The sequence below is a fragment of the Jatropha curcas genome, chromosome 1 (genome assembly GCF_041381405.1).
Source record: "Jatropha curcas cultivar XTBG-Jc1 chromosome 1, XTBG_Jcur_1.0, whole genome shotgun sequence".
NCBI lineage: Eukaryota > Viridiplantae > Streptophyta > Magnoliopsida > Malpighiales > Euphorbiaceae > Jatropha > Jatropha curcas.
The window spans coordinates 5,048,699-5,070,355 of NC_143151.1; the positions used below are offsets into that span (position 1 = coordinate 5,048,699).

General features: G+C 32.9%; 4 protein-coding genes across 5 annotated transcripts; 2 read left to right on the top strand and 2 right to left on the bottom strand.

Moving 5' to 3' along the window:
• Positions 1-68: 68 nt before the first annotated feature.
• LOC105628027 (S-adenosylmethionine synthase 1) lies at positions 69-2,300 on the top strand. Of its 2 annotated transcripts, none has more exons than XM_012209326.4 (2): positions 69-277; positions 866-2,300. In XM_012209326.4, exon 2 carries the CDS (start codon positions 868-870, stop codon positions 2,041-2,043), a length of 1,176 nt encoding a protein of 391 aa, XP_012064716.1. In that variant the 5' UTR covers positions 69-277; positions 866-867; the 3' UTR covers positions 2,044-2,300. The 2 variants fall into 2 exon arrangements, with proteins under 2 accessions (XP_012064716.1, XP_012064715.1); XM_012209325.4 differs by lacking the exon at positions 69-277 and adding an exon at positions 403-718.
• A 146-nt stretch (positions 2,301-2,446) lies between these two features.
• Positions 2,447-5,845, top strand: LOC105628026 (replication factor-A carboxy-terminal domain protein). Its single transcript, XM_012209324.4, has 3 exons — positions 2,447-3,416; positions 3,492-3,612; positions 3,988-5,845. The coding sequence occupies exons 1-3, from the start codon at positions 3,258-3,260 to the stop codon at positions 4,158-4,160; spliced, it is 453 nt and encodes a 150-aa protein (XP_012064714.1). The 5' UTR covers positions 2,447-3,257; the 3' UTR covers positions 4,161-5,845.
• LOC105628025 (serine carboxypeptidase-like) lies at positions 4,507-7,011 on the bottom strand. The gene is made up of 9 exons (XM_012209323.3): positions 6,646-7,011; positions 6,359-6,530; positions 6,085-6,204; positions 5,860-6,003; positions 5,628-5,778; positions 5,450-5,538; positions 5,103-5,361; positions 4,885-5,018; positions 4,507-4,786 (listed from the first exon to the last, which is right to left on the bottom strand). The coding sequence occupies exons 1-9, from the start codon at positions 6,954-6,956 to the stop codon at positions 4,664-4,666; spliced, it is 1,503 nt and encodes a 500-aa protein (XP_012064713.1). The 5' UTR covers positions 6,957-7,011; the 3' UTR covers positions 4,507-4,663.
• A 4,670-nt stretch (positions 7,012-11,681) lies between these two features.
• Positions 11,682-16,806, bottom strand: LOC105628024 (vacuolar protein sorting-associated protein 24 homolog 1). The gene is made up of 6 exons (XM_089725690.1): positions 16,457-16,806; positions 16,211-16,287; positions 15,218-15,320; positions 12,601-12,722; positions 12,200-12,394; positions 11,682-12,111 (listed from the first exon to the last, which is right to left on the bottom strand). Exons 1-6 carry the CDS (start codon positions 16,566-16,568, stop codon positions 12,031-12,033), a joined length of 690 nt encoding a protein of 229 aa, XP_089581816.1. The 5' UTR covers positions 16,569-16,806; the 3' UTR covers positions 11,682-12,030.
• Positions 16,807-21,657: the final 4,851 nt, after the last annotated feature.

Consider the following 21,657-nt stretch of genomic DNA (forward strand, 5'->3'; position numbering starts at 1 on the left):
TTGGAAGATAAACAAGAACTGGGCTATTGTTTTAGTTGAGTTCACCTAATATATCCGTAGCTCACACGTCACAACCCATCTCTTTTACTGGAAAAGCGGATCAAAAAAGCAACTAGAAGAGAAAAGAGAGAGCGAGTCGTAAGTGATAAAATATTCCTATTTTCAGCTTCATTTCATATCCTACAAACCCACCTCCTTAGCTTACCTACATCTTTTTTTCCTCTATCGTATTGAAGTTCTGTTTCCTTGCTGATTTTTATTTCTTTCCTCAACAGAGGTAAGTCTTATTATTATTATTATTATTTGAAAGTATTTGGTAGCTCTTCCTCTTCTTTTTACTTGGATTTGCATTTGTATTCTTAATCATTTGTATGTAAATATATGTGACTGCGTGGAATCTAGAAACAAACAAAAACTCTAGTGAAAAAGATTCTCCTTTTTCTGGTTTATCGGATAGGAATGATTGCTCCGTTTGTTTCTTGGAAAATTAAAGGAACTTGTAAGGAAGGGTCCTTAACTGTCTATTTCCATTGTCCCTCAATTGGATATAACCATGAAAACGCTTGGCTAAAGAGAGAGAGAGAGAGAGAGAGAGAGAAGAGAAAAAATGATAACATGCTGATAAGGAGACACAGAAGGTGTATTTGAATGTTCCTTACGATGTTACGGTTTATTTGTTAAGACCTTCTGTGACTGAAAGGCTTGCCTTTGTATCTTGGTAATTTTCAACTATTTTAATTGTGGACTATGTGTGTTTATCATTGCTGAGCAAAATATCATGTTTATGATGGTTGATTTATTACGTAATTTACTATTTTTGTGTGACGTTTGTAACTGATGTATACATTAATGACTATCAATGCAGCTATGGATACTTTTCTTTTCACTTCTGAGTCGGTTAATGAAGGGCATCCTGACAAGCTATGCGATCAAGTCTCTGATGCCATTTTAGATGCTTGTTTGGAGCAAGATCCTGAAAGTAAGGTTGCCTGTGAAACTTGCACTAAGACAAACATGGTAATGGTTTTTGGAGAGGTTACTACCAGCGCAAAGGTGGATTATGAGAAAATTGTTCGCGATACTTGTAGAGGCATCGGTTTTGTTTCAGCTGATGTTGGCCTTGATGCTGATAATTGTAAAGTTCTTGTCAATATTGAGCAACAGAGTCCTGATATTGCTCAGGGCGTCCATGGTCACCTTACCAAGAAACCTGAAGAAATTGGGGCTGGTGACCAAGGTCATATGTTTGGATATGCCACAGATGAGACTCCTGAGCTTATGCCATTGACACATGTACTTGCAACCAAGCTTGGAGCTAGGCTCACTGAGGTGAGGAAGAACAAAGCATGTCCGTGGCTAAGGCCTGATGGTAAGACTCAAGTGACTGTTGAATACCGAAATGAAGGCGATGTTATGATTCCACTTAGGGTTCATACTGTCCTCATTTCGACTCAGCATGATGAGACTGTGACAAATGAGCAGATTGCCAAAGATCTAAAGGAGCATGTGATTAAGCCTGTCATTCCACCGCAATATCTTGATGAAAAGACAATCTTCCATCTTAATCCTTCAGGTCGCTTTGTTATTGGCGGTCCACACGGAGATGCAGGGCTTACCGGTAGGAAGATAATCGTTGACACTTATGGTGGATGGGGTGCCCATGGTGGTGGTGCATTCTCTGGAAAGGATTCCACAAAGGTCGATCGGAGTGGTGCATATATAGCAAGGCAGGCTGCAAAGAGTGTAGTAGCTTCAGGGCTTGCTCGACGTTGCCTTGTACAAATTTCTTATGCCATTGGAGTGCCAGAACCATTATCTGTATTTGTGGATACTTATCATACAGGAAAGATCCCAGAAAAGGACATATTGACTTTAATCAAGGACAACTTTGATTTCAGGCCAGGCATGATTGCCATCAATCTCGATTTGAAAAGAGGAGGCAAGTTCAGGTATCAGAAAACTGCTGCATATGGACATTTTGGTCGTGACGACCCAGATTTCACTTGGGAGACTGTTAAGCTTCTCAAACCCGCCAAGGCATAGAATCAAATATTTGTGTTTGATGTTCTTCCATATTGTTTTTTCATTTTTTTTTTCTCTTTTTGGCTTGCTTCTTTCCCGTCCCTTTGAAACAGAGTTTTTAATTTTTATCTTACTTGTGGTTATTTAGTTCATTCAGTTGAGGGCCATTTTGGATAAAGCAGGCTAAGATTTTTTTTTTTTCTTTCTTTCTTTAAAATAAGAATTTTGTACTTGAAGTTGAAGGTAACAGCGGCAATAGTTCTAGTTTTTCTTGATTATTCTTCTAGCACACGTTTTGTCCTAATTTACTTCTATTTCTCTTCCTTGGAAGTAACCATTTGCTGCAAAGCATTTGGCCTTTCTACCAGATATTGGATTCATTACTGTTTAGTTACTTTCTTTGTACATTTGAAATACCAGATATCATGCTACTATTTTCCAGATATTGGATTTTCCCTGTTAAGTTGTTGTAAGATAGGTTTAAGTGATTCAAGGATGCTATCAAAGACAAGCTTGATGGAATTGGGCCAGAGAGTTGATTTCTTGAAAGATCAAGTGTTCCCAACCATCTCAGGTTTCCAATTCTTGGAGGGAATCTTCCAGTTAAATGTAAGTTTAAGGTGCCTAATCTATGTAGGCCTGTTATCTCTTCAGGCAATTTACTAGTAAGATTGTTGGTTGAAAGATCAATGATCTTCGCTAGTGAAACTGTGATGCTATTTACGAGCGCTCTTCCCTTAGCTACAATCGGTGGCCAAATTCAGATGGAACGTCAGAGGTCATTCCACTTAAATTTTCCTAGACATGGTGGAATATACCCTGATAAATAATTTGTCCCCAAGGTCCAATATATGAAGATGCAAGAGATGGCATAGTTACTTCATTGCTAGTGGGCTTTACAGGGATATGCTCCGGCATTTCTTTTTTGATTTGTAATTGACCACAAGAAAATGGCGATGTTCCAATCACCGGGAAATGAATGTCTTGTCGTTCATTTCGTTCCACGACTTGATTAGAAAGCCCACAAAAGGCCCAAATCCAACAACCAGAAATCTGGAGGGAAGGGAAAACTTTACCTCCAACTAGTAAAATAGAAAAATCGGTCGGCGCTGTAGCGATTTCTTTGTATGAGCATAAAACCCGAGGCTGAGGCGAGGGGGCAATGGTGAGAGAAAGGAAAGGCAGTGTCTTTCACTAAAACTGTACACAAAAGAAATCCTAGAAAGCGAAAAGGCATGGAGGGGAACAACCCAATATGTACAATTATAGCCATAGACCACTCCAATCTCTCTTACAGAGCTTGCTCTCTTTGTGAAAGAACTCTTCCCGATACTCCTAATTCTCTTTGCAGATTCTGCAACTCTTCTTCTTCCAAGCGCTTCTTTCGCCTTCTTGTAAGCATTTCCTGTTTGTTTTATGCAAATAATGTCAATTTAGAATTTGAATGGAGGTTTTTCTTTGATGGGCAGGTGTCAATAGCCACTGACACAAAGGTGCTTAATGTGATTTGCTTTGATAGGGCTGCTAAGGTGTTGTTTGGATGTTCTGCTGATGAATTTTTTGACTTTGCCAAGTTTCATCCTTTTGCTGGTAAATCTCTTTATTTTTTTAGTATTTGGCTTATTATGCCCTTGTTATTTGAAGTGTAGATTCATTTATCAATGTTAGAATTTGATTGTTATGTTAATTGAATTTATGGAATGAAATGAAAAGTTCTCATTCATAGCAAACATGGAATTACCAGCAAAATTTACAACGTACAAGGCCTCAAGGCATTTGGATTTCTTTGTTATTTTCATTTGAAATAAAAAAAAATAATAATAATAATAAAAAAGGGAAAGAGGATGATGGAGGGTCGGGATTTTCTGTTTCCTATGTATAAACCTCAGTGACTTTTTGGGTAGTTTGAATGAACTTAGCAAAATAGGTGGACTTGTTGATCTAATAATGGTTACTTATATGCAGCTGCCAATGCTGGAAAATTTCTAGAAGGGGAGATGTTTAAAATGACACTGTCCAAACCAAAGAATGGTAATGCTCAGCATTTGCGAGCTGTATCAGTTGTGCCTTTGAGGACTGGTTTCCAGCCAGCAATTGAGTCTTTAAGGGCATTGTATGGGGTAAGATTATGTTCTTGATTCTTCGTTTGAATTCCTTGACAGGTTATCTATTTTGATAGGAACTATTATATATTTTTTTTATTTTTATCCTTACAAGTAATCTGGCCAAGTGATTTGTGTGATTTCTATTGTCACTGTTGATAGAAGTTTGCATTGCACTGCTCGGAGATTAAAAAGCCAAAATGAGGTTTCTTTTTGTTGTTGATATAGTTTCGTTGATTGATTTTCTTTATGCAAAATTCTGGTCAGAATGCTGAGGATATTTGAATTACATTTTAACTTTAAGGACATTTTATTTTTCATTTCTACAGAAGTAAAATTGCTCATCTCCAAATGCATATTGTGCGCTCAACAAGATAGAAAGTCCTTAAAATTTTTCATTTTATATCTGTGGAGAAGTTGAGAATGATATCAACAAAGTAACAGAACCCAGAGTGTCAGAACATACAGAACCCCAAAAACTATAGACGTGAGACTGTTGGACCATGCTTAGAAAAGGGTGGCATGTGTGAATGAGACTGTCACTCGGGATAAATCTCATCTTCAATTTTTGTCGGAGCAAGCTTCCCTTGCATCCAGCTTTTCAGCATCTGTAATGCAGCTTTTGGCTGATCCATTGGAACCATGTGCCCAGCCTCATGAACCTGGTGATTGTTATAAACAATCAAGGATGCTGAAATTAGACTTAGATATCATGGCGTGCTTAAAAGAATGAATAAGAGAGAGAAAGTGAGAGTCTGACCTTGAGAAAAGTGAGAGGGCCATGGGATTTGAGTTGTCCTGCTTCTTCACCTTCGACAATAAATGGAACATCTGGAGATGCTCCAAATTCTTTCTGGCCAGACCATTCCATTGCCTGAACCCACCTCGAATTTCCTGCAGAAACACAAGTTCATCAAGAATGTTGTGACAGCACAAAATGCATTACCGTTGGGTTTTATCTAAACCATAGAGGCTTGCCTAGCCAGTTGCATATGAGATCTTTCTCGCCAGCATAGATAAGTACTTTGATACCATCCTCAAGGAGAGCAGGGATTCCCACTTCAAGATTCCTCATCCAGTCCGTTACCATAGCATCATAAACCTCACTGCTGCATGAAACAAATTCAAGCTCTCCAACCCCTAGAGCATCCCTAACTGTTTTCTTGTTAAGGAAAGTCTCCAGGTTTGAGAAGTCATAGCATAATTGCCCATCACATGTCTTTCTGATGTCATAGTACTGCACAGATCAAAGATAGCATGAATTCTCACGAACAATTTAATTTTTTTTTTTTTTGTTTGAAAATTTAGTTCAAGTGCTTCCTTACATTTATGTCTCCAGCAACTTGCAAGATCGCATTGAATATGTCGTTGCACACGCTAAAAGCAGATTCACAAGAATATCCACCATTCGTTCCTGGCAAATAATGCGCAGGTGAATATAATCAATCAAGGGCAAAGTTTATGATAATTCAGATGCTACTTAGAACAAGCAAGAGAAATTACCACAAGCTTTGGTTGCCTGCTCACATTCTGGAATCATCTTGTTAATCCGCTCATAATCAGATTGTTGAATTAAGCTATTATCCAATGCATAATCTGTGTACGCTTTGTACTGGATTCCAGGATTTGTTAGACCATTGCCAATGGCAAATCCCTGTTGAATGATTTTTAAGTAATTAGTAAAATCACAAACCAATTAAGAAATTGTTTGTCTTTTTAAAGGATATTTGTGTACCTTGAGGTTTATATGAATTCCTTCCTTGTTTTTGTTTCCCCGGTGAACCCTGGCAGCGAAAGCAGGGATGTAGTGACCAGCATAAGATTCTCCAGTAATGTAAAAATCATTTTTAACCAATTCCGGATGCTGTTTGAAGAATGCCTGTCGTACAGAGACTAGTCAGTTGGTGTACAAAAACTAGATAATTTGAAACACAAACTTATAATAAATCTACATACTGACCTGCAAGAAATCATACAAGTCATTGCTAACACCAACTTCATCATGTCGTATATCATTATCATCTGTCGTAAAACTGAATCCAGTTCCAGTTGGCTGGTCAACAAATATGAGGTTCGATGCCTGCAAAAGAAAAAAAAATCCTGCATTTAATGAAATGGAAGTAGCAGAGATTTGCAGATTTTTTCCTTAGAATTACAAACAATTTTCATGACATACAATGAGCAGAGGAGCATTTAAGATTTTTAACACTCAAACAGTCAGAGCACCATGATACCTTATCCCAACCATAATCATTCCACGAAAGAGACAGGTTATTTGCAATTTGGAAAGGTCCATTTTCATAGAACAATGCCAATTCACTGCTGCATCCAGGCCCCCCAGTCAACCAGATAACAACAGGATCATCATTCTTGCTATTCCGCGATTCGAACAAGAAATAGAACATCCTGAAAATAACAGGGCATATAATAAAAGTTTTGCAATGTTAATACAAACATTAAATTTGGGTCAAGAAACAATTTACAGACACAATAAACAAAAACAGAATTCAATTCAATCTACCTTGCAGCTTTAGTATGAGGAAGCTTGTAGTACCCTGCATGGTGTCCTAAGTCTTGAACAGAGGGCCCTAACCCTGAATCACCAAGAAGATTCAATTTTAATGGTTTTTCAACAATTTCAGGAACAGTTACCGAGGATTCATCATTGATTGGGAGATTGATTGAGTGCTTAGGAAACAAGTTAAACCCTCTTATAAAATGTTCTGCTTGCAGTTTTGGCAGGCTGGTAGGAGATGATGCGTATGAGAAAGGTGAAGAAATGGAAAGGAAAAGAAAGAAAGAGAGGAATCTGTAAGAAAAAGTTAATGGCATTTTCTGTAATGAGAGAGAGGTTTGAAATGATGGTGTTGTGGATGGAAAAGGAGTTTGAATGTTGGGTTTATATAGAGTTTGATCAACCAAGTTGGCAGATAAAAGCTGTGTGAATAAAAAAAGACTGGAGTAAACTTCAAATACTTTTTTATACTTCTTTATGCAATATTTATGGAATTTTGTTTCATTGCTTAGCCTACTCTTTTCTTATTCTTTTTGTCTTCTTTTTCTTTTTCACATGTATTTTTCCTTTTTTTTGTCTGAAGCATCAAGATTGGTCAATGTGACATACGCAGGTTGGACTTTTCTTAAAAAAAAAAAATTATATTGAAATAAAATTTTTGTTCTCGATTATAATTTTCACTCTTAACTAATTTTGTATTTATTATTAAATTAAAAAACTAATTCAGGTTAAAACTCATTAATTCTACAAAATATAACGTACAATGTGTTAATTTGGTTTAATTAATCCATAAATAAGATTTTATCTTAAAACAAAAAATTCATAAATAAGATTAGCCAACTGATGAATGAAATTTAGAATTATGTAAATTGAAATTAGGGTTTAGAATATCTCGCAGATAAAGTCATACAAATAGAAATATTAACAACTTATTACTATAAATGGACTCAAATTGTAGAATGATAAATTACTTTTTAGTCACTAAGATATGTTAAAAGTCACTACTTAATTTTTTTTTATTTTGAATAAATAATTAGATAGTCCCTGATTTTTTATCTATTAAACTATTTATTTTTTTAAAAAAAAATTTAATCATTAAATGAAGGATTAAAAGTAAGTTTGTATTAAATATAAGGGATTAAATAGTAATAATTATTTTAAGTATGAAAGAACAAACAGTCAAGTATTATAGGTGTTTAATAACAACATGGCACTTTTTTTTACAGAAGGACTAGATAATTTAATATATTCAAAACTTAGAGATGATTCAATTATTTATAGAAAATATAAAGACTAAATAGTAATTAAGATCAAATCATAGACACTAAATAGTAATTTTCTTCATTTCAACTTAAGTCACTTATTAACGTAAACCAACCTATATTAGCACTAAAAATTTAGAATTTAGAAACTGAAATTTTATTAAGACAAAAGTAGATTATTTAGCTAATCAATTACGGTAGTTGGCCTTTTCATTAATACAGGAAGTAAGAAATTTTGATTTGAAGTTCTCTCAGTTATAAAATTTTTTACCAACAATAAATTAAGGAGAGTGAAAGATTTCAAATTCGAATTTTTGAATTATAAAAGTATAACCGATAAAGTAAATTAAAGAGCAAATTACCCTTATTATGCAGTAACAATCCATTAGGCCTACCAATAAACTCAACGTTGGGGTCATAACCCAACTGTCGATTCCATAAATAGAATTAAGTTCATTATTCCATTAGAATTAGAATGTAAATATATACAATCTCACCTGACACTAGGGCCATTAATTGTCTAATTGAAAATAGAAATACTTTTTTCTTTATTTATCCTTTACCATTCTAATTATCGAATTTAATAAATTAATTTTACTTTATTTTTTTAATATTTTACATATTTTATGGCAATTCATGTCATAAAAACTGAATATTTTTAGGGACTTTACTATGGGTTGAAGCTAAAAACTGAATATCCTTTACCATAGAAATACTGTTCTTTGTGATATTTGTCCGATAGATAGATCTTAAGGGTTGTAGGATGATTTTAAATTGTTGTGTTAACATCTTGAGAGATGGATTTGGAGACAAGTTACTTATGAAGCTCATTTTCTATGGCACCAACATCATGTAATCATGTTAATCTTCAAGTTCGGGAGTTTATCCTAGTTTGTTTGTATTTTTCTTATGAAGTTTCTTTTTCATTAAGAAAATTGAATAATCCTAATTATGATAAGAACCCTAGACATTTTTCAATTGCCCTGAAAATGACTAATCTAAATTACAATAATTGAGATATTCTTGTTGCCAAAGACCCACATGGGATACCATCATATCACGCATATGACATTAATGTCAGAACAATTTCTTATAAGTTCATTCATAGTTATTGTGCCAATTTGGATGAGAGTCCATTTCATCTTTTGGCTTACCTTATCTTGAAAGTTTTCTAAAACTAGGAGTCTCGTAACAAGGATATTGCCAATTAAAAAAAAAAAAAGGAAAATAATTATTTAGCTCCTGAGATTTGACGAAATTATTTAAGTAGTTTTCGCGTTTCTTAATATAAATAGTCTTCCGATTTAATTTTAAGAGTTCTTTCCGCTAAGTCATAAAGAAATGACGAAAATATTCTTTGACAATAGAAAACGGTAAAGATCACCATAATACCGCTTGATAATTAAAAAAACAAAAGAAAGTTGATGATAAATGCAATATTTTACAAGTATGGTTTTCTACATTTCTTAAATATAGAATAGGAATATAGTGGAAAGCAAAATTTATTAATTAATTTAAGAGTAGCGTTACTTTAATGAAAAGATAGAAAGGTTTGAGTTAAGGTTGGTTACACAAGTGAATGAATAGATAGGATATTGCGTGCAAGACATCTATGCATAGACCATACCCTAAAACAAGGGTTAATGAACTCCACAACTCCTACGATGCGTAACAGAAAACATTGATTTCACTTAACGTCTTGAGTTCTTACATATCACAAAAAAAAAAAAAAAAAAAAAAAAAAAAAAAGGGGCATCACGTCGATCTCTTCGTACACCATAAATAATACATATAATTAATTAATTCCCCTTGTTCCTCGAAATATATATCTTAGCTGCAAAGAATTGTATATGAGTGGATAATGTATAGAAAGATGTTTCATTGAGCTATTTATATATAGCGTGCAACGACCCAAAATTTATTGTTCAAATTAAAAAATTTAAGAATTTTCTCCTTTTTTTTTTCTTTTTCGAAGGGCAGCCACCAGTGAATTTTCACTGTGATCATCCATTATCAGATTTGTACTTTTCAACGCAGATGTGTTGCCCATATATTGAAATTTTGTTGTCTTAGTTGTTTTCTCAGTTTCTGAATTTATTGTTTGTTATCACTATGATTTTGTTTATGATATATATCGTGCAACTGAGTCTGAGTAACTACTCAGCTTGATAGCTACTCACAAACTCCCCGTCAGCGAAATAATGAAAGTTGACCCAATTCTCAGTTAGTAACTCAAGTCACAAGTAAACTTGAGTCGGGTAATTGATCCATTAGGCTAATCAAATATAAAATAATTATAATTTCAAGCTTAAGTTGAAACTCAACTCCATTTAGTTAATCTTTATTTTAATAGTCATGCCAAGATTAAGTAGAGATAATTTCACCCTTCATCTCTCATAGTAGCACTTGAAGCATTTCATTGTGACTGTGACTAATGTAATTAGGGGTGTACATATTTCACGGTTTGAAACAATTTGTTCAAAGAACAGCAATGAATTGAATCGGAATAAAAAAAGAACTAAGAGGATAGGAATCGAACCTCACCAAAATGCAATTTATTATTTTAGTTTTGGTTCCAACTTTTATAAAAAAACACTCTGATACCGTACCAGAACCATATTAAGATTCAACGGACTTGCACAATTCTAATATTAATTAGGTATCAAATCAATATTTTATATATAAAAGCTAAAAATTTTAACAATTAATGTTTACGGTGCCACAGGGTCGATTGGGTTTGGTGACATAATTTTTTTTTTTTTATCAAATTTGAGGGGTTATTATATTCAGAAAATGTACACCAAAGCTTGAGGTGAAATGTAAAACAAAATAATAGTGCTACTTTGAATTGGAAAAAGTTAAAGTAAGTGGACCTATATTTAAAATTAATAATGCTACTTTTAATTGGAAGAACTTGTAAAGTGATTGAATATAAACCATTTCACAAGACGACAACCAAATTATTACTATTTATTAATTACTTTTTGATTCAGTTTAATATGGTTTGATTGAATAGAAACCAAATCAAACTGTTTTCGAAACAGTTTGTTAAAATTCAAACCAAACCAAATTATTTCAAAAAATAAACTATATAAAATTGGTGTAAAGGTTTGAATCATTTAATAAACAGTAACACCCTTAATTGTAATTGAACTTCAGTAATGTAACACCTAAGAGTAAAAATCTGATAAAAAAAAATTGTGGCACCCTTAATTATAAGATAGTGATAAAATCCACTGTGATTCAAATTACATTGCAAATGATTTAAGATAGCACCAGCTAGGGATGAAGCTACCATTTAAATGAAAGGGGAGCAAATTGTTAGACATAAAACTCAAGGGGCACAAATGGCAAGGTTTGGACCCTAGCACTGCAATGCAACTAACATGGCTTAAGAAATTTCCAGAGGTTGTCTTATCTTTCTTCTTTTGTAGGCAAATTCATAATAAAAGCACACAAAACATGATCAGGGAATAAATATTACCTGGTTGCCACAAATCCACAAAGAAAGCATTGCACTTGCGTCTACAATAACTGTTTTAAAAATAAACACTTTGATCTTAATCATCAAATGCAGGACGTGACTGCACTCTTGCTCATGAACAAAACATTGCTTTACGGATCACCTCAATGAAGTATTATTTTCAGAACAATTAGACGATATATCAAAAAATAGATCACGTATATTAGAAGCATATCAAAGTTGAGGTGAAGTTAGGCATTAGCTACTCTAAATATTGCTACTAAGTCAAATAAACTAAATTTGGTAGGATTACATCGTGCAGCCAAAATAAAAGATTTGCATTGCCAAGTTACGAGTTATTTTTATATTGCAGCATCTCATCTTTTTATACACGTAAGGGGAATGACCGGCACCAATAAAAATGCCTCTTAAGTTAGGTATAATACAAATAGCAGCTAATGACTCAAGTTTCATAAAAGATAAAGCTGCTTTCATTATATAATACACGCATTTTGATTCGTCTTATATACTCACTGTCAATTGTAAATGCAGTTTCACCCAGCAGCAATTTCATTGTAATCAATGAATAATGCAAGTTAATGAGCTGAAAGTCCTTCTCCAAGTCCAAGTCATCAGCAGAGAAGGAAGGGGCTATTAGGCTCAAATTTATGACCTAACTTTGGCAAGTCGGGCCCTTATTTCTTCTAGTTCTTCCTCATCATCTACACCCTCAGCAATGGCTTCTTCCTAAAAGAATTAAAAAGAATATTTTATTTTTCTGCTAAAAAGCAGCTTCCACAGGGTTCATTACATTGTTTTAATAGTTCACACATACCTCCTCCGCTGTTCTTGTTGGCCCAGCTGATTGCTTCACTCTCTCCTTCCTGACTGCTTCTGGTAGTTGTGCAGCTGTCTCACCAGCTATAGCTGTCAAAACCTTGTCAACTTCTTCCTCAATTTCTTCTTCAATATCTTCAGAGTCCAGTGCATTGTCAAGAGCATCATTCACAAATTCCTCAATTACCCCTGCCTGCAAATCATGATAAAAAAGAACACCTGTTACCATAGAAGTTGGTCTACAGATTTTTTTTTTTTAATTTTTTTTTTTTTTTTTTTTAATGTAGTTAAAGTAAAGAAATGGCACCAATAAGTGCATCAATATAAGACTTCTCCTAGTAGGCAAAACCAATAGGTATTATTCATTTTTGAGTATAAGAAAAAAGGAAGGTCAACCACCTTGGTCATTTCTTTGCTAAACTCCATCATTGTAGCAGCCACTTCAGGAGCCTTCATGAGATTATTGACAAGCTTCATGACCTCAGCACTCTTAGATAAATGACCCACTGTACGGGCAATTGCTGCAAAATCAACCAAAAACAAAAGTAAAACAAAGATCAGGAACCAGTCAATATGAGAAATGCACTGAAACATAGACAATGAACCCATACAAGCTATTTTATTTACTTCTTATAACCCCATACAAATTATTTCATTTACATAGTATGGCAATCGTACTGTATATATATTTTGTTCTATCTATATCACATAACTAGGTACAGTGGCACATTTGATTGAGTATTTGTAAGGCAAATCCATTAAGCCATTAAGCCACTGCAACTAGCACATTTGATTGAATTGTGCTACCAGCTACCAAAACAAGCCTTCCACAGCTACTTTCAAACCTTTGTAGATTTAAATGGAATTTATAAAATCTTCTAAACTTCTTCCCATTTTATCAATTAACGTTTAGCTGGATTAAATTCAAAACAGTTTTTATAATTGCTATGCATTTAACTAATCTTATTCTTCTTCTTCATCCCTTGTTCTTTCTTTCTACAAGCAAAGGGTGAACCGGACCCATCATCTTTTATTTTTCTATCTAGGAAAAAATCAAATGAAATAAAGCATCTCGGAATTAAATTTCTCAGCTATAAACTATTTGAAGTTATAATTGAGAGGAAATACACTTTATTATTCTCCTTTCTCCTCTTTATTTTTGTTTGATTAGATTTATCCATTTTTTCCCTCTAAGAAAGGATTGCACAAGTAGAAAGCATCCTCAAATTAAATTTCAAAAGTAATAGCAGAAAGAGGGAGACACCCAACTTCAAATTAAGTATAAAAGATGAAGGACACGCAGATTATATAAGTAATTGGTAAGACAAAGAAGGGCATGGCCATTAAGTCCACGGTAGCTCAAATTTTGCAACAAAAACTCGGTGAACTTGCACAGCATATGCAGCTAGTTAATGTTGAGAATGCAAGGAATTGTGATAATTTCAGATCATTTGGGATCTAAAACAGCAGCAGATCTGAAAGCCTTCTTATTATTCCGTGTTAGAAAGACAAAAATCTTGAATAAGATGAGCTACCACAGTCCCTATGATAGGCCCATAATATTATTAAGATGATACTCAAGCCTGTTTATGCAGGATATGTAAAAGAATGAAACGGGCAACCATTTTTTAGGCAGAGAAATCACAAGTGGCGGTATCTTAGTTTCCTTTATTACCTAACAGCTAATAACAATACCAATAATCAATATTCAAAAATTATACATGGCAGGACGCATAGAAAATATCATATAAAAACATAACTACTCACAAATAGTATCCAGAACATGCTACCAAGCATTCAAAAAGGCTGGGAAGGGAAAACTAGAAACATCCTTACACAAAGAAACAAAACCACTTGTCTTTCAAGCACTAGTTACCCCTAAATTCAAAATCTATGCACATTATTATTCATTGTCCCCATAACAAGTTGAAATTTACATAGTCATACACAACAAAAGAATCTCCTAGGTTTATAACCATATAAGATTGTTGGCCTCTTTCTACAATTGTAGAGAGAGTCCACCTCAATAACCCTCTCCAATCCAATGACAGAAGTAGTCTTCATTAATTAACCACATTCTCAAAGATGCCAACATACAAGGGAAAATTGTGTGCCCCTCACCTAACCTCATCACCTTCCAATCTAAAACTACCAACTATCACCATATTTCTGATCCATTCTGAAAGAAATGAAGTCTTTATTCAATCATTAATTGAAGAAAATTTCGCATCCACATTCCTCTTCTATGTAATTCACTTTTCTTTCTTTTTTTTTTTTTTTTAACTATTTTACCCTAAAGCAAGATGCAGCCTAAATTAGAGATTCCATTAGATGAGCCAAGGCCAAGGGAATCGATTAGTTTCGTGAGAAATCACAACCATAAAAATTAAATTAAGTTCACAATAGATATCTCATTGGAGGATTTCAAAGAACAACCTCATTACCGCCAGATGTACCCCCAAGAGTCCTCCCCAACTCCCCCCAAAACATCCTTGGCATGGTGGATGAAGACTTTATCTTTTCTGCTCTACTTGAACAAACAACAGCTCCAAATTCTTTCAAGTCATAAATAATCTAATTATGGTTCATTTAAAGTATCTTTCCAACCACTAATAATGGCATTCCAGTGATAAGGCTTCCACATTTTAGGCTCTAGCGAGGGTCAAAGACAGTTTATTTTGACTGACAAAGATGCTATTTTGGTGGTTAGAAACATTTCTCCCAGTATATAATAGAGCAACTTTAAAATAGCACCAAGGCTCACTACCATCATGTAACCACCAAGACTACCATAAAACAAATTGCAATGCATCTATTCCTTTTAGTTTCTTATTTAGTATCAAGATACTGAGAATCACAAAGAATAAGAGAAAGAATCAGAAACTTTAGTATTAAGTTTGTGGTTAGAATCACAAACTTACAACAATAGACAAAGAACACAACTGATCACTCACATGCAGCTGCAATCTTTAGAGCCAAAAATTAGAGCAGAAGCTGAATAAGGGATGTAACATACCGACACTTTCACCAAGGTGCATTGATATTGAATTCATTTGTGCCTTATTTTCATAAAGCCGGTTTACTGTTTTTCTAGATCTCACAATTTCCTTAGCAAGTGCCTGCAATAGATTACAAAATGAAAATCAAAAATTTTTTTGAAAAAAATTAAATACATATTATATTATAGTACTTGTTGCTTACAGCCTTACACCATCAAGAAGAGCACTTGGAAGTTTACAAGGTAAAGAAAAGGACATCCACTACCATACAACCTCAAAGATTGTGCCTTATCCAGTCTAAAATGCAGTATTCACATGAGAGGTGCACCGAAACTTTTATATAAAACAATAAGAAATTGAACATGAAATAATATATTGCCTGACAACTGTTATCACATCTGAACATGTACCATTATATTGTAGAAGGAGATCCTAATTGATAGATTACAATTGGGAGTTTCACTTAAAAAAACATGGTCACCAAACTTACTGCAGGGTGGCGCTCATTCAATGAAAATAGCAATAAGGTGTCAACTGTTAACCAGATTAATCAACAATTATGAAGTCTATTATATTTGTAACAACTGATGTTAATATATTTCAAGAAAACAAAGAAGTACTGGCAACACTGAAAAAAGACCAACTTTCCTGCTTCAGTAGCACACTCAACCACAAGTACAAATGAAAAAACACGAAGCTAAACCAACGCGACCATCTACCATTTGCTTGTATAAAAATTTTTCAAAGGACAAAGATATGTAAAACCTGGAACAAATTTAGAGAAGACTCAGACTCAAATTGAGAGTTTCCATGGTTAAGCAAGAATACAACATTCTATATCCTCAGGTGCTTTATAATAATAACAGCGAATCTATAACAATCTAGCGCACAGGTAAAAGAAAAGGAATGAACTTTATGAATCAAAGGAATTAAAAATGGACAAGAACACTTCACAATAATTGATCAATACTTTGAGGAATTGATTTTGGTAATGGTAATAGCACTAATACCTTCGCAGAACCCATGTCATTTCTCTTGGCAGCCTCTCTGATTGCTTTCTGTACACTTTTCTCTTCTCTCTGTATATCTACAATCCAACCAAAATAATTCAGAATCCAGGATAAAATTAACAATACCCACTAATCAGAAAAGAAAAAAAAAAAACCCAGATCCATGCAACAAAACCTGACCATCAAACAAAAAAAAAAAAAAAAAAAAAAAAAAGAGACAAAAATAAGAATAATTAGAGTAATTGCCTCGGATTTGGCGCTCAATGTTGCGACACTCTTGACGGAGTCTGCGTTGCCAATCTCTCAATTGCTGTTGTGGGTTCGCTTTCGGCTTTATAATGTTCATCACTTTCTCCATTTTTATGATTTTTCTTCTAACGGGTATCTGGTAGCTTAAGACCAAAGCGTGTTAATTCTCGCGAAGAAGACGATTCTAATGGTACTGGAGATTAATTTTGATGTATCGAATTCAAGCTTTTAGGATTTTTGTCTCTGAATTTTGAGGACCAACATGCGAAATTTCTACTTGCGGCTCTCTTCAACGCGTAAAAGGGCCAATTCCTTTTCCTTATGTCAAACGACAAGCATGTCTTTTGTACGTTGCACTTCGTGTTGAGCTAAACGACATAGTCATTTGTTATTTAAAGACCTATAGAGTTTCGTCGCGGATATTGAACGATAATAGATGTTTAATCCCCAGATGCTCATGTCCTTTGTTTTATAATTTTATTTTATTTTTTTTCACAAATAAAAGTGGAAAACTAAGTTGATGTAAAAAAATCCAAAACATAACTAATAAACCAAATAATTACCAACAAACAGAATCAACAATTAAAAAAAAATGAATTTTATGTAGAAGATCAAGAGTTTGATAACGGAATCATTACTATCAGAAAAAGTTGGAAAAAAATTGGAGACGTTATGTAGGAAAAAGAAAAAGAAATAAAAACAATAATCTAAAGCAAGCAGGACACTGAAAAAAAAAAAAAAGAAAGAAAAGATCCCTTTCATAAATGCCTTTGAAAATTTTGAAAGGCAATAAATACAAGAGTATTTAATAATTTTTTTTTAAATATTGAAGGAAGAAATTTTGAATCTGGATCTATTCAAATCAATATATGATTCATGATTGGGATATGAATATTCAGATCGAAGCTTTTGTAATCAAGATGGAAGAATTGTAGATTTTAATTTTAGGTCCAGAAAATAATTGATAAGAGTTTGTTTCAAAACGAACAATGTTTTACCAACTAGCCGGTTTTCAGATGCCTTACTCCTATTAGTAGAAGGACAATAAAACGTTTTCATTTGCTGGCCGTTTGCTAGGGTACCTACTGATTGTTTCTAGGCCGTGCTCGAGCGACAATACGTTTTTTCCCCGTGTAAACTGAAATCAACAATGTAATGGGCTCAGGCCCAATTCTATTACAATAGCTTGTGAAACTCTGAAATCAGAATAACGTGGGCTTTCTGTTCAAATTTAACGGAATTTATCAATTATTTCTAGTCTGATAGGTTTTTCATCTTGTAAAAGATATAAAGGGTGAAATGTCTCGAATTTGCGTTATATTCACTATAAATATTATCATTAATTTGGTAAAGCTTATTTCACGGGAGAGTTACCTTTCTCTATAATTTATAATATTATTTTGATCCATTGAGTCTCTCTCGTATAAAAAAATATTCAATTTCCCTTTTTTTTCATATTTTAGAATAATTTTTACAAATTACTGTCATACCATATAATATGGTGACATTTACCAAATTTTAGCTTTCATGTCCAAATTAAAAAAATTTGTAAAAATTCTGAAGGCTGGTTTAACAGTATTATTGTTTATTTTGAAGTAAACTATAATCATATTGGCCCAATCAACAATTTCTTTTCCTCTGTTAGTTTTTTATTTGCGCCTAAAAAAAAAGAAGAAGAAAAGGAATTTAAAGGAAGAAAGCAAAAGGGCTTTTGGCCCAATTCGTGCTAATCTTCGTGTCCTTTAGGATTTTGTTCTATTGGGTCCTTCCAAAAGAACATCTCTTTGAAAGGTAACTAAGATTACACATAGAAGAGGGGGGAAAGGTGGCATGATTCCTGCCTTGTTCCCCAATCAATGATATGACACCTTTCCCCACGAAATGAAGGCAAGAAAATGATTTCTTTTCTTTTCGTTTTTTCAATTGGACTCAAATTACTGTTCAGCTTTAGAAATTCATAATCTTGGAATTAAAAAGCTTATTGATGAAGAATAATTTATTTTTCTTTATAAAATTTGGTAAATTAATTGATTATTGCATACCGTTAAACCAAGAAAACAATCATTGTAATTTTCTTGTTTTTCCGTCTTATCTTGTTTTCCCATTCCACATCAAGACTAAAAGATGCAATTGGTGTTTGAATTGAATTGTACTATGTTAGCTAGCTTTAATTATTATTTTTTGTGGAAAATTATCTATCAGTTTGATGCTTACATCCTCTTTGTTTTTTCTTTTCTTTTTAACAGTTATGGTCGTTGCTTTTTGCATGATTAGCACAAGGATTATCTGTCATCGTAATCCTTTTGAAAAATAAAATCACTGTTCTCTTGGGATTTTTTGGACATGTAAAAAAAAAACAGTATAATATATATATAAGTTTGTTCATTTTTGTATTTTGTGTGATGGGTATTTTTTTATCGGTCAAAACGCTAAACGTTATTTTTGTATGGTGTTCGATGACATAATATTTGAATTAGCTTTTAAAATTAAAGGTAGTGTTTTATAAAAAGCTAACTCGTGTAACATTTAACTCTTACATTTTTATAAAAACAGTTAAATTTTACTAAAATAGCTAATAATTATCAAATCAAAACAGTTAATTTTATCAACAAACCCTTAATGTATGTTTAGAAAATTAATTATTTTAATAGCTATTTAAACTGTCTCAAACTCTAAACACGATATAAACATTTTACTCCTTAACATTGTAAATAATAAAAATAATAGTTTAACAGTAAAAATACTAAAAGTTAATGAAAAACTGATGCGTAACAGATACTTTTCATTCCGTTATCTTGAATTGCTTGTCTTCATAAGGAAAGACGCTCTATCCACTAAAACCTGTCTTTTCTCAAATGCAAAATGATAGCGTCCACGTATTCTGCAAGATAAATATGATAGATGTGCCATTTTTTGTGTCCTTTGTTACAACTATACGATTAAAGTTTTCTCTTCTTTCCATCTTTTTTCTTGAGTGGAACTATATTATATATTAATGTTTCAAACGATACTGTATATATTTTCTTTAAGAAAAAAGAAAAATGTTTAGTTTGATGAAGACAATTGCTACTATCTGAAAAATAGACATTATCCCGTTTGGATAATACAGCAAGGAATATATCTGTCTCAGGCTTGACAAATTACCAAAGCTATGCACAGAAAATCACAATCATACATTATTATATAATTAAAGTAGGAATTATGGTCCTTCTAACTAATGACAAAGCTACTGCTTCCCTTCTATTTATTAAAAAAAAAAAAAAAAAAAAAAACTTGCACTTTTTTATCTTTTAAGTCATAAAAAGATTTGCCAAGAAAGCCTTAGCCTAATGACTAAGTTGGAGGTCATGGGTTCAATGTTCATCTCCACCAATATTTTGTAATTTGTAATTGTATATTGTCTCCGGCTTGGATTGGATTATTGAGTTGGAAGTCTCCTTAAATTGCATGTAAATAGTAACTGATGGCCAAAAAAAAAAGGTCATAAGAGTTTAACTATGTTTTCCTCTTTAGTTTAAACTTCTAGCTTTGTTGTTCTTTTATATATATATATATATATATATATATATATATATATATATAAAATATGAGATATAGATTAATATGTTTTTATACTTTTATATAAAATGTTTAATAATAAACCAATTGAAGTATCCGATCGCATTAACAGAGTATAATACTTGGGCCATATGCGATTGCTTGCTCTACTTTGTGGTTATTCATTACCACTGTTCGACTCTATAATTTTTCTATAAATCCGATATGATCACCTTCAAACCGCTTCCTTGTATTAGAGAAAAAAATCTGCACTTCTTTTTACATAATTATTCAAATAATAAAAGACGTTATACAAAATTACTATAATAGTGATAACATTAATTTAGAACTAAATTTGAAAACAAAATTTCAAGATATAGGCAATAATAAGTTCTAATATTGGATAACAATAACTCAAATTTATATACAAACCTGAGGATCATTTACAAAAAAAATAAATAAACAAGGAAAGGGATGATGATCGTGAGAGCTCACCGGTGGCCATTCGTGGAAGAAGAAAATAAAGTTTATAGGTTTAGGTTTTGAGAGAAAAAACATAGATAACTTATTAAAATTTTGGTAAAAAGTTAACTTGCATCTAGCTTTGTTGCTCTTTGCAAAAGGAGCAGTACTTCTCGGTCCTTCTTGCAAATATTTATTTATTTATATATATATATATATATGGATGACCGTTACAGCTAAGGACGTCGTAGGTCTTGACCCTATCTAATTGCTGAATATTATAATCCTCAATAATAATAATAATGTACCTGATTAAACGTTATTAATATTATTAGTCACACATCTTGTTTTATTGAAGCATCATTTATTCCTTCAAAGAAAAGAAAACGAAATCTGATTAAGATATATGCATATATTTCCATTTGAAGGGCAGGCCAACCGCAAAAATGTGTCGGTAGGGCATCAAAGCCCTTGACTTTCAACATATCAATATTTTCCAACATAGAAAAAAGATTATCATCCATGGACTTAACAGAAAGCCATTGCATTCCCTAACTACTTCTGAAACTCTGTCTTTGAATTATTTTGCATGTTTCTGACACTTACACATATCCCTTTCCATTTCAAGATTCAAATAATTCAAACCTATATTAATTAATTTACTCTTTATTTAGTAGACAGTAACGAAACGTAATGCATTTTCATAAGAAATGTTAATATTTATTAAACTCATGACACATATTTGAATTTACTTTCGAGATCGATCCTATTGTTTGTTTCTTCTTGAATGGAGTTTTCAAACAATTAGTAACGTAAGGGTTTTGTTTTTGGCATAAATAAGATGCTAAACAAGCAACTATCATGTAATGGTAGAGACAAAATTGTTCATAGATTCAAATCCTATTGTAAAAGACTAGTAATCGTAATTAAAAATCTTAATGGAAGATATTATGAAAGCAATGTTTAAATACGACAAGCAAAGTAAAGCACAATTATACCTAATTTGTGTTTACACTTTTAATGAGGGTTAAGGTTATGTTTACATTTGGATAATCAAATGTGTGCAAGCTAAAATTTATAGCACGTTTGCCTCTTCAAATTTTGAATTTGGAATGGAAATGTAATTATCAATTAGATTAAGAGCCTGTTTAACTGTTTTAGTAGCTAGTAGCTTTTTGAGTTGCGGGTTATCTTTTATA